This window comes from Lithohypha guttulata (assembly GCF_036872675.1).
Source record: "Lithohypha guttulata strain CCFEE 5908 chromosome Unknown scaffold_4, whole genome shotgun sequence".
Taxonomy (NCBI): Eukaryota; Fungi; Ascomycota; class Eurotiomycetes; order Chaetothyriales; family Trichomeriaceae; genus Lithohypha; species Lithohypha guttulata.
In genome coordinates, this window is record NW_027042753.1 from 2,334,339 (window position 1) to 2,350,055 (window position 15,717).

The window sequence follows — 15,717 nt, forward strand, 5'->3', positions numbered from 1 at the left end:
CATAGGCTTTGACATCCATCTTGGACAAACACAGTCGTGGAAGGGATACAGCTGAAGCTCTTGCTGGGAGTTCTGTTGAAGGGGGCTAGCAGAGGACCATGGTTGCAGGTTGTGTAAGGGCTCAGTGGAATGTGTCTGGTTGAAGCACTACACTTGTAGCGGCACCCAATCTCTTGCTACCTGTCTCAACGATTCTGCTGGCGCAACGAGGCAAGAAAGGTGGAAGGGTAGACATGTCCGATGGGTGACACACAGTAGCGGAGTTTTATGGATAGACAGACAATATCAGAAATTCATACAAGCTGAATAAAATGCAAGATTTGCTACTGTTTCTAATAAGGACAAACACTCGAGCGAACACATGCTGTAGAGTGGAGCCTGCGTCATGCGTCACTGCCTGCAACGCGGCCTGAGTATACAACTCCGCTGCTCTTTTTAAGACAATTGTCTAATTTCTTGTTCTAGACAGACTCTGCGACATCGTTTAGAGACTAAAACTCGGTCAACCTCAATCAATCTCTGCAATTCGGATCAGAACAACATCGTATTCTCAACTAAACTACACCACTACCATCTGCATCAAAGAATCGCAAGGAAGGTGGGGTCAATATGAAGCTCAACTTTAGAGTAAGGCGATCGTGGCAAGCAGCAACTCAACGAGGATGCTAACACAGCACCAGGATCTCAAGCAACAGAAGTTCACGATCGATGCTGAACCCACCGACACTGTACGTATCCATCGAACCTTGACAACCCTGAACTCGGCACTAATCTATTGCCACAGGTACTTCAGGTGAAAGAGAAGATTGCAACAGAGAAGGGATGGGAAGCATCTTCACAGAAGCTCATATATTCAGGTATGTACTATCTTTGAGGTAGAAGATGGCAGGACTAAATAGGTGCAGGCAAAATCCTTACAGACACTAACACCGTCGAGTCCTACAAGATCGAAGAGAAGGGCTTTATAGTATGCATGATCTCCAAGGTGAGAGCGTACTTCGTTGGTACTAGTACCATACTGATTGTTTTCAGCCGAAAGCAGCGCCTGCGGCCAAGCCAGCGCCGCCTGCTACACCACAAGCTGCTGCATCGACCCCAGCACAGCCTGCCACTCCCCAACAACAGAGTACAGCTCCAGTCACCAACAACCCTCCAGCGACGCCATCTCCTGCACAAGTGCCTGCTTCAGGTGGCACCGGCCTTGGTGGTGAATCAGTCATGCTCGTAGGCAATAGAGGCGAGTCTGCAATCTCTGAGATGGAGGCAATGGGCTTTGCCAGAGCAGACGCTGAGGCAGCACTGAGGGCAGCCTACTACAACCCCGATCGTGCGATTGAATACCTTTTGAACGGCATCCCGGAGCATATCCAAAGAGAGCAAGAACAACGGCAGCAGCAAGCGCAAGCCCAGACCCAGGCTGCACAACAAGGAACTACCTCACCCCCAGCCACAAGTACAGGAGCTGCTGCAACGCAAGCGCCTGCTGCTGAGGCTCAACCCTCTGAGGAAGTCAATCTTTTTGACGCTGCTGCACAAGCGGCGCAAGGTCAAGGAGCAAGAGGTGGTGCTAGAGCCGGTGCTGGAGCTGGTGCCGGCCTGGGTGCAGGTCTAGGCGCCGGAGCTGGTGCTGGTGCGGCTGCAGGAGCTGGTCAGGGTAACCAAGTCAACATGGACTTCCTGCGCAACTCAGAACATTTCCAACAACTGAGACAACTTGTTCAGCAGCAGCCTGCCATGCTTGAACCGATATTGCAACAGGTAGCCGAGGGCAACCCGCAACTTGCGCAGATAATCAGCCAGAACTCTGAGGCTTTCCTGCAATTACTCTCAGAAGATATCAATCTAGGAGAAGGTGGTGAAGGGGGTCCTGGCCAAGGCATCATCAACGTCACACAAGAGGAATCGGATGCCATTGATAGGTTGTGCGGCTTAGGATTTCCAAGACAACGAGTGATACAAGCCTACTTCGCTTGCGACAAGAATGAGGAGCTTGCGGCGAACTTTTTATTCGAGCAGCCAGAGGACGACGATTGAGAGGTGACAGCATGGAGAAGGCTTTCTTGCAATCCAGCCAGACCAGGTAGCTTCACCCGTATTCAGAGTCGTTTGACCACTGAATTCATTCCCCGCGATGATGGAAAGAAGCAGTATTTTTGCCTTGCTACTATAACAGACCAGATAGCTCTGACGCTGAGCAAAAGACTTCAAGGTAGTCTCGACATAAGCAATGATACGCATTGATGACAATCGTATGGAAAAATGTCAGGCTCTGATTACTGCGTTCATGCGAACAAGATATAGCGAGAATGGAGTGTGAGCCAAATCCAAAGATAGTCTATTGGGTATCATGAAGTACAAGCTTCGCAAAAGCATTTCCTTTCCTCATTCCTCGGCTTCACCAAGTTGTAGGAAGCGTTTTATATTTCCACCTCTAGCCCGACACACTCTGCCGTAATCCTCCAAACACCTAATCCTCTCAGTCCCACGACTCTTTTCAGCGTAGCTAGAATTCCGTCGTCTCCGAAATCCATGTCGTCCAGGTTGATGTGCTTTCTGAACGTCGTTAGGTGTGTCAGACGTAGGCCGTTGCCTGTTCTATCGTTAGGGCTATGACTGTCTGGCAGGACGAATGTGAAGTTTGAGATTGGCGGTATTGTGGCTTCTGAGTCGAAGCGAAAGGCGGAGAAGGGTGCTACGAGGATGACTTGGTGTGGATTGTCGGACGAGATTGCGCTGGTGAACTTGTGAAGCATAGAGCCACGACTTTCGCAGGAATCTAGATTGGCTGTCAGGCTGTTTAGAAGGGTTGTTCTGTTTGCACCGAGTAAGGGGTCTGTCGTGACGTCGATGACCTCGTTTGTAAACGGGTTCCGTATTGGTGCTCCTAGCATGTACAAGCTGGGAGGGTATGTCTTCCACCAGTAGACTTCGACTTGCTTCGCTGTGCTCTGCGTATTCGTGAGAGAGTTCTGGATGAGGTCGGGCATTGCCAGCTGTGCGGAGACAATGCCGCCCTGGTGGTAGATACCCATCAAAACGCCCATGATACCGTTGAAGATCAGCCAGGCGGTCCAGAAGCGCCTGCGCCAGAGCTTGGAGTCTGGCAGACAAACACAGGTGAGAATGAGAGGAATGCATGGAAGCAGGAAACGAGGTTCTTGATGTGGAATTATGCTGAGGATGACCGTGCCTGTAATGGCGGCTGTGAGTCGTGTATTGCGAAGCATATGTTCCACATTGAAGCTCGAGAAGTGAAAGGGGCGAGGCACTAGCAATAAAAGCGCCGGCCCGAGTAGTTGAGGAAGGTTGACTAGAATATGCTGGTAGTGAGGATGCAGGCCGTGCTGCTTTAAGTTCGAGGCTTTGGTGTTGTACATGAGATTATTGATAGGTGTAATGATAGGCATGGTATGGATGTAACCGAATAGTGCTGAAAAGGATGTGGTCGCGGCTGGTCCGGTGTAGAAAGCAGTATCTGTTGCGATTGCGACAAAGAGCCAGAAGGCGCCTGAAACTAGCAAAGCTATCAAAGCTAGAGGTCTGCTGAGCGTTAGTCTGGTTTGTAGCGGGGAGAATGCCACTACCTATTCAAAAGATGTGGCAGCAGTTGTATGCCGGGTATCAATAGAAAAGCTGGAAAAGTGATCCTGTTGAAAAAGCCAAACACAACCAAGAACCCCAGAATCAACCCAGAAGCAATGTACAGTCTTCGAGGTACAGCATCGGAGCTGAGTCCTGGTTTCTCGTCGGAAGGACTTGATGGTCGGGTTTGTGAGCCGTTGCCTGCTATTCTCTGCATCAACACCAGGCACCAGAGCACGAGCAGTGTCTCGACCGAGTTGGAGAAAGTATGCGTTTGAAAGGTCCAGGTCACATATGATGATGCGACCAGTGTGACAGCATCCTTTCGCTTTCTTGGAGAGTGCACAAGTTCATAGATGGCCCAGTCTTCCAGCACGAAACAAAGAACGAACATGACAAATCGGAGAGTGTAGTATATGACAGATGGAGATACCACACCATCACCTTCTCTTGACCACAATGCCTTCAACAAGGCCATTGGCAACCCATATACTGGCCATAATGGAAACACACTCCGAATGGGCTTCGCGACGGTCCATTCCCAGGTTCGCACATTGTGGAATGCGAATAGTTCCCCTACGAATAGATCAGTATTAGTATCGGACTCGAATATTGTTCGCGACCGACCTGCGACGACTTCTGGTCCTTGGAAGATCTCATCAGGATGTAGATAGCTCGAGGAGAACGCGAAATAGACACGAAGGAACAGCAGGAGCAAGTAAGTGCGCCTCCACATTGCTACCAATCGTCAATGAAAGGAGGTGAGGACGAATGCATGTTGTCAAAAGGAATGGTGGTACAATCTTGAGCAACGAGCATTTGCGAAGACATAGAAGTTGGAAGTGATGCAGATGACCACGTTGCACTTCCGAACACGCGTTGGCACTGTTGACGATTCTGGTTGTATCTTGCTTTGGCAATATAAAATGTTGCGACTGAACACTCTCTGGTCAGCTCGTCTTGTAAATCCCGTGTATCTGACAATAGGCTGAGGAATGTATCTAAGCAGAGCCTTCCCGAGTAGTAGAAGTGATTGAACGAAAAGTCTTCACAGATATGCTGCAACTCATTTGCATGCAAGCACTTGCAGGCTGCTGCCAACAGCCTATTTCTGCAGGGTCCTGAACACTAACTTACCAGGGTTTAGCCACGATACCGGTCACTGAGTCAGGCAAGAATTGAGCTTAAATTCAATCCAGCAAGGATGCCTTCAAGGCTTACCAGTAATCTGCTCGGTTGCCTGCGAACACTACGCCTTGCTTGTAACTTACAGTGTGAGCTATGTATAAATTGGCAATCGCCGCTCATCGCAGAATTGTGATATTGAAGTGAGGGTCATACTGTAGTGAATTTGGAAGTGGCTGCCTGATGATCATTTGGTGAAGCAAGCCTCGTCATCTGTTTCCAGGACTTACTCGATTCCTGGCCGGAATATTGTCCCCATCACTTCCATTCATCCTTCTTACAGAACATCTTCGAAGTTCACGACGCTCCTACTTCAATACATACACTAGAGCATAAATTCAGTAAACCTGTCCCCCAAGCGTCCGGTACGTATCACGATCAAGCAGTTCCCCGGGCTTTGTGCTGGAGCTCCGCACTGCAGTGGTGTGCCTATTGTGAACAGGCAAGGACCCGCAAACGGCACTTTCCTGTCACGATTGTCACAAACATCTGGCTGTCACCAAGGCTTGTAACTTACTCTGCCAACAAACACCAATCTGACCCGCGTCGCTTGCAACGTGCATGAATACCCTACTCTTACAGACTGCATTCCTCAATAATTTCTTTCTCCATCCACAGTCACCATTCGACTACACACAACCGCCTCTCGATCTTCAGATTGACTAACTTCTTCAAAGAACTCTCACCTCGACAAGTCACCGAGATTCCCTCTACATACAACAATCAACATGTCAGGAGAAAAGAGCGAGCAAAGTCAGCTCAAGCTTGAGTCCGGCGATGGCGAGCAAATTACAGTAGACAAGGATGTCGCCGAGCGCTCAGTCCTGATCAAGAATATGGTCGGCGATCTTGGTGAGGAGGCTATGACAGAAGCTATCCCCATCCCCAACGTCAATGCCGCAGTCCTCAAGAAAGTCATCGAATGGTGCACCCACCACCGGGCTGATCCTGCTCCAACGACTGACGACGACTCGGACTCACGAAAGAAGTCTACAGACATCGACGAGTGGGATCAGAAGTTTATGCAGGTTGACCAAGAGATGTTATTTGAGATCATTCTAGCTGCGAACTATCTCGATATCAAGCAATTGCTAGATGTAGGCTGCAAAACAGTCGCCAACATGATCAAAGGCAAATCACCCGAGGAGATCCGAAAGACGTTCAACATCCAGAACGACTTTACTCCAGAAGAGGAGGATCAGATCCGAAGGGAGAACGAATGGGCGGAGGAGTAAGTGATAAACGTCAACGTCGAAACTCATTCACTAACTGCTTTCCAGTCGATAGATGTCCCAATTATCTAGGTTCTCCGGATGGTCGACGCATGACGAAGGTGTTAAAATGAATGATTAACGCGAAGGGCGTTCAAATGGGCTGCTTGTCAATTATGGACTTGCCGAGAAGGCGATGCGAGAGAGCATAGCATGTTTTCAAAGAGCTTTAGCTCTATCTACCAAAGAGTTAGACAATGGCGACGCGGTTTTATGCATGGCCGAGCTAAACATCACCAGTACTGCATCGTACTGACACTGCAGACGGAGTATGCCAGAAAAAGCAACTTCTACAAACCCTTTTCCTCACGTACTCTTAGAAACGCTGTACTTGAATTGGTCTTGCTGCTCACCGCGATTTCAGCTTATGTACAGTACTTGACTGAATTATCTCTTAGACAATGCATTGCCTCAATTCCAGATCCAATCATCGGGGCACTCCGTACAATACACGACGAATGTGCGATTACCAAACCTGTGTGAGAGAGATATACTGGGGAAACCCTACTGTGTTCAGGTGCGAATTACATTCGCCGGCGGCTGGATGTGTGTCCTGGCAACTCGTCCTCACGTCACTGTAGGCAAGACTAGTCGTAGATTGATAGTGCGAAGAGATAGGCTGACAATGTGGGAATGAAGCAGAAAGAGTACAAGGATGAAGACACGTCCCTGCAGTTCAGACTCGTATGCTTTGGTCAGCCGTTGCTAAGATCTGAGTGCTTGTATCCCCGAGCATCATGAGCATGCAGCGATCAGAAACCTCTCATTTGTCCCACAACCTTAATCTCTCGGTGAAAAGTATGCCTTGCTACGTCGCCTCCATGTCGCATCATGTGCACCCTCCCGTGCCGTTGACAACCTCGTCGCTCACTTCGTGGAATACTATTGGTCGTCCTATCTGACTGACATAATCTGCTTCGTAATGGCGAGAGAAACGGAAGGTCTTCGAGGAGTCGTCTAGATTCCGATTCTAGTCTTTCGCCAGTGCCTCCGCTTGGCATTGTATCTGTTGCATAGAGCATTAGCATTTGCCCGGCAATCTTTTCTGCATGTCCTCGTGTCTTCCTCCCTTTGGACCCAAGTCTGCCACTACCCATGCTCGAATATGCCTGAAGAAGATATATCGTACCTGATGGTGTTACCGGTTCTCAATCGGATCCATTGAGGGATTGGTCTGTTTTGTTTCTGGGCCTTAGCCAGCTTCTGCTTCGTTCGGAAAGTCTTGTGGCTCTGAGGAACATCGTGTTAGCAGTCGTCCTTTAATTACGTGATTGTGTTCGGCTTTCCAGTGAAGCCATGACGTGTAAGGGTAAGGCGTCGAGCATACCGGCATCTTGACGGCTTGTCGTCGATATCGAGAAGATCTTTCTGTGACTATACAAAGTGCAATCGTAGAGGTCCTGCTGCGAAGTTGATCCCGACTTAGACCCAATTTTCCGCACATTGCGGTCTTGGCTCGTCCTAACAAAGTAGGTGCGCCGGAAGCTACCTGGATTTTCAGGCATGAATTTATGGTCCGCTGCAAACCGGTGCGGTGATGACATGCCTCACGCCGGACGATCTGCAAGGGCGTTTGGTTTGCGATCGCCGAGGTCGAATACGCCTTTCTGGTTTGAGCTTGGAATGTTCAGCATATTGAATTCGGTCTTTTCTCGCTGTTTACTCTACCAGCTTGTGCTATAGTGCTACACTCAACCTCGTCGACTTCAATCGCCGTACCTATCCTCCAACATGCAGCCAACAGCAGTAAGGATGTCGCAGAAGCTGCGGATATTAGTACCTGTAAAACGTGTCATCGACTATGCAGTACGTTGTCCAGCGAAGCACGAGAGGATGTCTGGATACACTCCGCATCGATCGTCGTATGGCGAGGTAGTTGGGCTTTGCTGACGACAAGTGCTAGGTGAAACCACGAGTAAAGTCTGACAAAAGCGGCGTGGAAACTCAAGGCGTCAAGCACTCGATGAACCCTTTTGACGAGCTCTCGATTGAAGAAGCAGCACGTATGCGCGAAAAGAAGCTACCGGTAGACGAGATTATTGCTATCTCTGCAGGTCCAGCGAAATGCGCGGACACCCTACGCACAGCTATGGCCATGGGTGCCGACCGTTCGATACATGTTGATGTTGCAGAGGACAAGCCATTAGAGCCATTGCAGGTAGCGAAGCTGTTGAAGGCCGCTGCGGAAAAGGAGAATGTCAACTTGATATTTCTAGGAAAGCAAGCAATCGACGACGATAGTGGCCAGACAGGGCAGATGCTCGCGGCTCTGCTCGGCTGGCCACAAGCTACACAGGCAGCAAAAGTAGAGGTCAATGGCGACGAAGTCACTGTGACAAGAGAAGTAGATGGGGGCGTTGAAACGCTCAAAGCCAAACTCCCCATGATTATCACCACAGATCTGCGGCTCAACGAGCCAAGATACGCTAGCCTGCCGAACATCATGAAGGCCAAAAAGAAGAAGATGGAAAAGAAGAGTTTAAAAGACTACGGGCTGGAAGAGGCATTTAGACTGAAGACCATCAAAGTTGAAGAACCACCTGCGCGGCAGGGCGGTGGTAAGGTAGAAGATGTTGATGGCATGATTTCCAAGTTCAAGGAGTTGGGTGTGCTATAATCAAACGGTAGGTTACTCACAGATAGATATTGTACAGCTTACGATCAACATGCCTCGGAAACCCCGCCTGTTTTATGCGTATGCACATCTTTTCATGTCGACGGACTAATGCTATGACTCGGCATGTCACACTGTTGGAATACTTACATCAAGACCATTAACCAGTGAGGAAGACCAATGAAATTATCCACAAGACCTTCGTTGTTGTCGGCTTTCCATGAGTACATTGAGATTTCAAATCAGCCCGATTGTTCACGATGCGGTAAGGGCGCTCAATGGCATGACCTGCTTTCACAGCTGCCTTCGACCATCATTGAACCTCGAACGTTCAAGGTACGGTACGGTACTCAATTATCGATTGACGATAGATATTGCTCAGGTCTTATCTGATGGACTGCCCCAGAAAAATGCACAATGACAAGAACTTGCTCTGAGGACCTTGATCTTTGATTTGGGAACAGCTATACTTCCAACAGCTATAAGTCATGCTCTTGCTCTCCTCGTATCTCTTACAGCTTACACACCAGCTATACAAAATACCTTGAATCAAGACACAATTATCAACAATCTTGCACTTCGATTCACAACACAACTACTAAAATCAAACGATTTACACAATGGCTGTTACTACACGATCTCAAACTAGCCGAGCTGCTTCAAGACTAACAGCAACCCAAATCGAGGAATATAAAAAACGAGGTAAGCAGATCGTCCTTCAGCTCTCTCTGGCTTAAGATCCAATTGCTAATACCGTTACCTCAGACTGTCATCCATCCTGTCCATGCAAGCGACTACGCAAAGGACAGGTCAAACCCACAGTACTAGTCCATATGCACAACAACCGGCGCACAGCATGGCCGGCTCGAAAAGTCAGCCTTGATACCAGAATCAGACTCCTAAAAATTAGGCTATTATGGTATAGGATCGAGAAAATCATGGAAAAGTACGAGAATGCTGTCAAACCCACGAAGGAAACAGTACAGTTTGTGGCGGGATATAGGGAACGACTACGTCTTGCGGAGCAAGACCTTCAGAGAAGATATGGGCCGAAGATACATGTATGATTTCTGCATGTCTATTGCAGCACATGGCACGTGGGACAATTTGGTGGAAGCTTAGCAGGCATGAAGCATTTTGGAAGTATAATCAGGGACTATTCTCAGGGTTCGAGGGTAGGGGACCCTGATGTGGAGCAATGGCATATGGGAGCGTCGAGGGAGGATCCACTTGGGCATGGGACAACTACATCTGATGGGGTTTGGACATTGAGCACAATTTGCCGCGGCTGGCGTTTCGGTGATGTTTTGGTACATTTTTTCCGGCGAGCAAGGTCTGGAAGATGAAGGAGGTTTGTTGGTTTCTGGTCGAATAGGTTTGGCGCCTGGTTGTGCTGAATGCTAGGAATTGGATTTCAAAGACATGTGTGCAGAGGTCAAAGAATTCGGAAACACAGTTAACTGGTATTATTATGATCTAACAAGTCACTATAGTAAGAAGATCGTGGAAATGCTAATATCTGATCGCACATGGGACAGATCACAATACCATGCCATCGTCTTCGTCTTTCCCTTCGAACAGTATCTGTTTGCGGAATAAGGCTCTGATGTGAGATATGGCGACAAAGATCCAGGCCATGACAAGCAATATAGTCATTGCCGAACAAACTCCTCTGATACTATCACTGTCCAATGCATTCCCAATCTGGATTGCAGCTAAGGTCAAGCCAGCGTTAGGGAAGATGAAAGCCCACCAGTTTAGTGTGAATGTCATTTGTCTCGCTCCTGCCAAAACGCCCACGAGCGACAGAGCAAAGAACCAGAACGCCACTAGCCAGAGGAACATGCCGGCCATTGCACCCATGACCTTGATAGCAGCACCGACATCAAAGTCGGGTAAGCTCAAGAAGCTCGAAGGAATCACTGACGTTGCTTGGTTTCCTAAGGCGACAAGTGCTGCAGACGTATATCCAGCAGGCCCAACAGAGATGAACATGCCAGGTCGTGTCGAAGGTGCTGGTAGTGTATTTGACATGAGTCTTGCAAGGTAAATGCTGTACATAAACATGGCAACCGTCCAGCCCAAGCCTTGAAAGACGATACCGCCAACGAATATAGGAAGCGCAGATTCCAGTGGTTGATTAGGAATTATAACCGCTGCAAGTGGTCCGATAACTAGGAAAGGGTACACGGGGAACACCCAGGCTGGCAACGCCGAGGACACTGGCATCTTTTCCGCAACGAAAAGGGTCAGATATTGGAAGATAGCCACGAGTAGTGCACAACCAGCGTACAGCCAAAATAGAACCTCGAGTGTCGATACTAGCCATGGCCCAGAACTCGGCACGCCATACTGCTGCATGCAGTTCAAAACAAGAGCGATAGACACCCAGAAACTGTTATCTGTCAGATCAGAAGTCATGGAAGGCGTTCAGAATACTCACCTTCCAAAAAATAGTGCTTCTGGTGGATGGTGTAACGACTTTGTGATTTTCCGCCTAAGGCTTATCAGCTACAGGTCCCTTGGCCTTTTCTCGATTCTCAGATACCGAGTGGACTGCTGTATAGATTTCGTGGTTACTTACGGGTTCATCCAGAAACGGTAAGAAATTGCCATGCTAAAGCATACTAGCAACACTATGTCGAGGATGAAGAAGATCTTGCCAATGGTTCTCAAGCCCCTAAACTGGAAAGGCTGCCCAGCTATCACAACAGCAATCGCTCCTGTAGACATCGTGCAGGCAAAGTTCGACCTGGCTGCTGTTAATATAGTCTCTAAGCCGAATATCTGTCCTCCTTACCATGTAAAATGCGAAAGTCTCTCCTTAAGGCTGGCGTGAGGCCCTGAGACGCCTCGATACTTGGATGAAGGGTCATCCTCAATGTCCGCCGCGTCAAATCCTGGAGGCATTTTCCTTTGGTTTGGCTGTCGCTCTAGCTAGCGTAAGTCTTCGGTTGTGTGCTTCTGTGAGTAGATCACAACCGTTGAGCGAGAAGATGGTCAACCAGGCCGACCTTTATCTAGAGCAGTGAAAGAGGTCGATGACTAGGTGAAGCTTCCAAGTCGCGTGCTGCCTGCCCAGTAAACCTGATCAGGGTGGTCATCGTATCCACGCCGTCTAAATTTGATGGTCAACAACGTCATGGGCTGTCGAAGCTTAAAATGCCCAGACAGGTACACGTCGTCCATGCTTCCGAAATCCGCGACTACCTGCAACCTGAAGGCTTGGTCGCACGATCGGAATGTCACTGACAGTATGATAGAGTTTTGACATTCTCGAACTTGTTGAGCCGCATCGAGGGTTAGAAGGAAATGAGAGCATGTGCTCAGACCACTCATAACCCTTCGACCACACGTGCCTTGTTCTCGCTAGCATGCAAGGACGTGGAGCCAATCTACTTGCCGCAGATCCCTGTGGATGTGGGCGATCAATCGGCAATAATCTAGTTGATCTACGCACGGACCATGTCTTATTTATCTCTACTCATTCAACTACACCACTGATCCAATATCTTGCTCGTTGTCAATCTTAAGCGTCAGAAGCATCGACCATGGCTAGATACGTTCCCCCAGTGCCTCACAGCGGTAGGCATCGTCGGTGGTACGATGGCAACGGTGTCACAACGTGCATAGACTGGCGAGCATACAGACAGCCATAGTTCTCCTGGAGGACCTTACGGTGAGCACAATTCGATCTCAGAAATAACTAGCAAAGAGCGCACATGGTTCGCTAAACATGCTCGACGAGAGTCCGGTCTGTTTAGCACAGCAGACAATCGAGTAATGGCGGACGAGGAGGATGTCTGGGTACCAGGCAACATTATTCACGGAAGCAAAAGCTAACAACATGCTCATTGATTATGCCATAAAGCTCTGCTCGAACTTCTGCATTGTCCCTTCTTTCTCTGTGCATGCAAAGCGAACAAAACTGTGATTCGACTATCAGTGACCGAGATAAAGCCAAACACAATCGAATTCACTAAGTGATTGTAACGATCGTGACCCGAGCACAACATCTTCGAGATCGAGAAGTGATACTAAGATGCCTTTCATTTCCGGTATAATCGAGATGGCTTCCACTACAACTACTCCAACACTGCTATTCGAAAGGATGATATCTCCTCGCAATATGATACCTCAATTGCCTCTAGGCAAGCCTGACTTACAAAATCAGACCTACGTTCTGAGCAAAGATATGCAGCCAATTATTACAGCCAATCCTGACAACCACAAGCGGAAGCGCCTCACAAACGGTATCCAACAATCACCAAAATACCAAGGAGCATCCCAACTGCGACGGCCAGCAAAATTGAGAGCAAGTCCGGAAATGTCAGTCAAAGTCATCCACCATCAAGAAATAAGCACATCAGCCACGCATCCCGAGCTTCAAAAATGGAGCGTTGAAATTGAAGAAGCGAGACGAGCGCATGCTCGAGTGGAAGACAATCAGCCAGAAAACCCAATACTGGAAAACGGAAGGCCACGGTTCTATTTCTCAACATACCAGATGCTGCTTCCCAGTAATGCTATGGTCAAACATCTGGAGGCGAGTGAAAAGTACAAACAAGATATGAAGGAATCAAAACGTGAATGGCGAAGCCAGGTCATAGCATGGAGGCTCAAGAGAAACATCGGACTTCGGGACTGGGAGTGGAGCTTGGGCGAACCTTTTGAAACTGAGCCGACTATTGAAAGTGACAATGAGCAAAGTATAGAGGAAATGTCGAAGGCTGCACCACGTCGACCACGCTCTGACAAAGACAATAAGATATATGCGAAAGCGAGGGATGCCGAGGAGGACACCAACACGCAACTGAGTGCAACCTCAGCACCACCTAAAACGCAGTCATACTCTCAACGCGTTCGCAAATTCAGTTACTCTCGGGCTTCCGACCCATTGTTTCGAGGAAAGCGATGGACATACTCACGCCGTAAAGGACTCGATTGCGAACCTGGATACTATCCAGATGAGATCAGCGCAGAAGATTTGGCTTACGTGCCAGGGGAGGAAGAATTGTTTGACGAGAGAAGTACGGAAGAGGAGGAGGAGGAAATGTTTGATGACAGGAGCACAGCGTGTTCTGAGCAACCTACCAATACGCAGAAGTTCGCAAGAAGGACTATAAGCTTGGACTGAATGTGTTCGGCTATGCAGTGCTTGGTGTGATGGAAGGGACTGGACACTGGGATTGGTGGGTCAGGGCGGACCACACGAAATGGAAGTTGAGGACAATCAATCTGGGAAAGGTGTTATGTGAAGGTATTTGTGACCATAAGGAGGAAGATGTTAGAATATCTAGAGCGCTGGTTGCGCTATAAACAGAACCTTTACATTGATTGTTTGCATGGCAGGGGTACAATGGTTAGAATAGTTGTCAGTCAATGCAGAACTTTGACTAAACTCTTGACTCTGTTCACAAAAGTAGCTTTTTGTCTTGGAGTTACAATTGCTTGATTCGAAAGCTGGCATAAACATCTATACATATCTTGCTTCGTCAAATCTGTGAAGCTCACTCATCAGTGTCTGCTCATGCGATCCTGTGATCCCCTACACCATCGTCATGCAACATGTCAACGTTTCTAGTTCATGAGGTGAAAGTCGTCAAGCAACACCGCCATGGGCATCGAGTCTAGCTCTAAGAATATCATGCTTGCTGATCCTTCGCCCTCTAAACGGTGCCAGCGATTGTCAAGTCTCGAATTTCGGCCAACACTTGCTCGACTCTGTTGTCCAAGTCTCCCCTAGCATACTGGTCTCTCGTGTCGGCGTCCAAATACTGCTGCACCTGAGCCATCCTGCTATATGCTTCCGCGCAAAACCTCAGCTGAATCTTTACAAGCGCTTCAAATGATGGGTCCAGATATGGTACCCTCAAGTCGATTAATTGTGGTAATTCGGTAAAGAGCTGCTCGTTCAACTGCTCATAAGCCTGCTTGGCCATTTCTGCCTCTTTCTCGGCTCTGGGCAGTTTTGTGACGTCCTTGTCGGGCTTCTCGACCAGTCGCTTGACTTTGGCGCGCATCGCATCGTAATCCAGCAGTTTGTTGTTGCGCTTTTTTATGCATTCATTGATATCAGGGAAGTAAGCGCAGAATCGGGAGATAGGGTCGAGGACCGTCGTTCGATATGGGCCATCTAGGGCTTTTATTGTTTCCGCATCAAGATCCTCTACTGCTTGTTTGTATGACCTAGATACACCGTCGCGTGTTCCAGCATCTCCATAGAATGCGTCGATGGTTTCGGCTATGCGCATCTGTGAGGCGGTCATGGCTGCGATTGTTAGTTCAATCCAGGTGGATGTTATGACCAGGCACACCTCTAAGACTGTCGAGATATCCCTTTGCTTCTTTTTGCAACCTCGTTGCCGCAGCCTCCATTGTGCGGTACCGTCTACGCGAAGTCGTTAGCATCGGGACTTGCGGTCTTGCCAGTGCTTCGCGTACCTCTCTTCTACCTCGTAATCACGATCATTTGTCCTTTCGACATGCCCTAGCCGAAGTAAGCAGCCGTGTAGCAACACCTGCTGGCCTCGACCCACCTGTCTTCATCATCACCTGGGTCGTCGCCCGGTTGACATTCTTTTTAAAGCCTGCCCACGACATTATGGCGGCTGTTGGAAAGGGTCGCGCTCGGGTCTAGTTCGTGATACGTCGACCAGTTGTGAGGATAGGTCTACTGGACGAGACTTGGATGTTGACAGTGTCGCTGAATATGCCAGATCGTTTGGCAGTAATGGTCACTTGGTGTGTACCTCCAACGCGCCATACAATCGTTTAAGGCTGCCTCTACTAAGTACATCGGCGATCAGCGGGCTAAGCCACGTTAACCACATATGACGTCGCGACGGAATATTCTAACTCCGAGAGCATCAGTCTGCTCGTGGTTGTCAAATATAGAAGCACACCTTTCATTCATCATAAATCGTGTGATATAGATTCTCGTGAGACTGTACCGTGACCTCGAATCTTTTCAATCTGCTCCAACTCTGCTTGTATCCTGTTTCAAGCGAGGTTAGCCCGTTAGGAAGAGAGTTTGTTACACTGTACCACCAAATTGCACAACGG

General features: G+C 48.6%; 7 protein-coding genes across 7 annotated transcripts; 4 read left to right on the forward strand and 3 right to left on the reverse strand.

Annotated features, from left to right (window-relative positions):
- Positions 1–609: 609 nt before the first annotated feature.
- RAD23 (UV excision repair protein rad23) lies at positions 610–2,034 on the forward strand (the record flags this gene model as incomplete). Its single annotated transcript, XM_064900335.1, has 5 exons — positions 610–627; positions 681–728; positions 785–857; positions 906–985; positions 1,033–2,034. The coding sequence occupies 5 exons, from the start codon at positions 610–612 to the stop codon at positions 2,032–2,034; spliced, it is 1,221 nt and encodes a 406-aa protein (XP_064753647.1).
- A 383-nt stretch (positions 2,035–2,417) lies between these two features.
- Positions 2,418–4,318, reverse strand: SMP3 (alpha 1,2 mannosyltransferase; the record flags this gene model as incomplete). The annotated part of the gene is made up of 3 exons (XM_064900336.1): positions 2,418–3,540; positions 3,585–4,158; positions 4,210–4,318. The coding sequence occupies 3 exons, from the start codon at positions 4,316–4,318 to the stop codon at positions 2,418–2,420; spliced, it is 1,806 nt and encodes a 601-aa protein (XP_064753648.1).
- Positions 4,319–5,495: 1,177 nt separating this feature from the next.
- Positions 5,496–6,112, forward strand: LTR64_006002 (uncharacterized protein; the record flags this gene model as incomplete). Its single annotated transcript, XM_064900337.1, has 2 exons — positions 5,496–5,998; positions 6,055–6,112. 2 exons carry the CDS (start codon positions 5,496–5,498, stop codon positions 6,110–6,112), a joined length of 561 nt encoding a protein of 186 aa, XP_064753649.1.
- A 1,657-nt stretch (positions 6,113–7,769) lies between these two features.
- CIR1 (putative electron transfer flavoprotein subunit) lies at positions 7,770–8,655 on the forward strand (the record flags this gene model as incomplete). Its single annotated transcript, XM_064900338.1, has 2 exons — positions 7,770–7,844; positions 7,942–8,655. The coding sequence occupies 2 exons, from the start codon at positions 7,770–7,772 to the stop codon at positions 8,653–8,655; spliced, it is 789 nt and encodes a 262-aa protein (XP_064753650.1).
- A 1,536-nt stretch (positions 8,656–10,191) lies between these two features.
- Positions 10,192–11,562, reverse strand: LTR64_006004 (uncharacterized protein; the record flags this gene model as incomplete). The annotated part of the gene is made up of 4 exons (XM_064900339.1): positions 10,192–11,047; positions 11,096–11,149; positions 11,237–11,404; positions 11,453–11,562. 4 exons carry the CDS (start codon positions 11,560–11,562, stop codon positions 10,192–10,194), a joined length of 1,188 nt encoding a protein of 395 aa, XP_064753651.1.
- A 1,132-nt stretch (positions 11,563–12,694) lies between these two features.
- On the forward strand, positions 12,695–13,789 carry LTR64_006005 (uncharacterized protein; the record flags this gene model as incomplete). Its single annotated transcript, XM_064900340.1, has 1 exon — positions 12,695–13,789. The coding sequence occupies one exon, from the start codon at positions 12,695–12,697 to the stop codon at positions 13,787–13,789; it is 1,095 nt and encodes a 364-aa protein (XP_064753652.1).
- A 532-nt stretch (positions 13,790–14,321) lies between these two features.
- Positions 14,322–15,030, reverse strand: hob3 (BAR adaptor protein Hob3; the record flags this gene model as incomplete). The annotated part of the gene is made up of 2 exons (XM_064900341.1): positions 14,322–14,923; positions 14,970–15,030. The coding sequence occupies 2 exons, from the start codon at positions 15,028–15,030 to the stop codon at positions 14,322–14,324; spliced, it is 663 nt and encodes a 220-aa protein (XP_064753653.1).
- Positions 15,031–15,717: the final 687 nt, after the last annotated feature.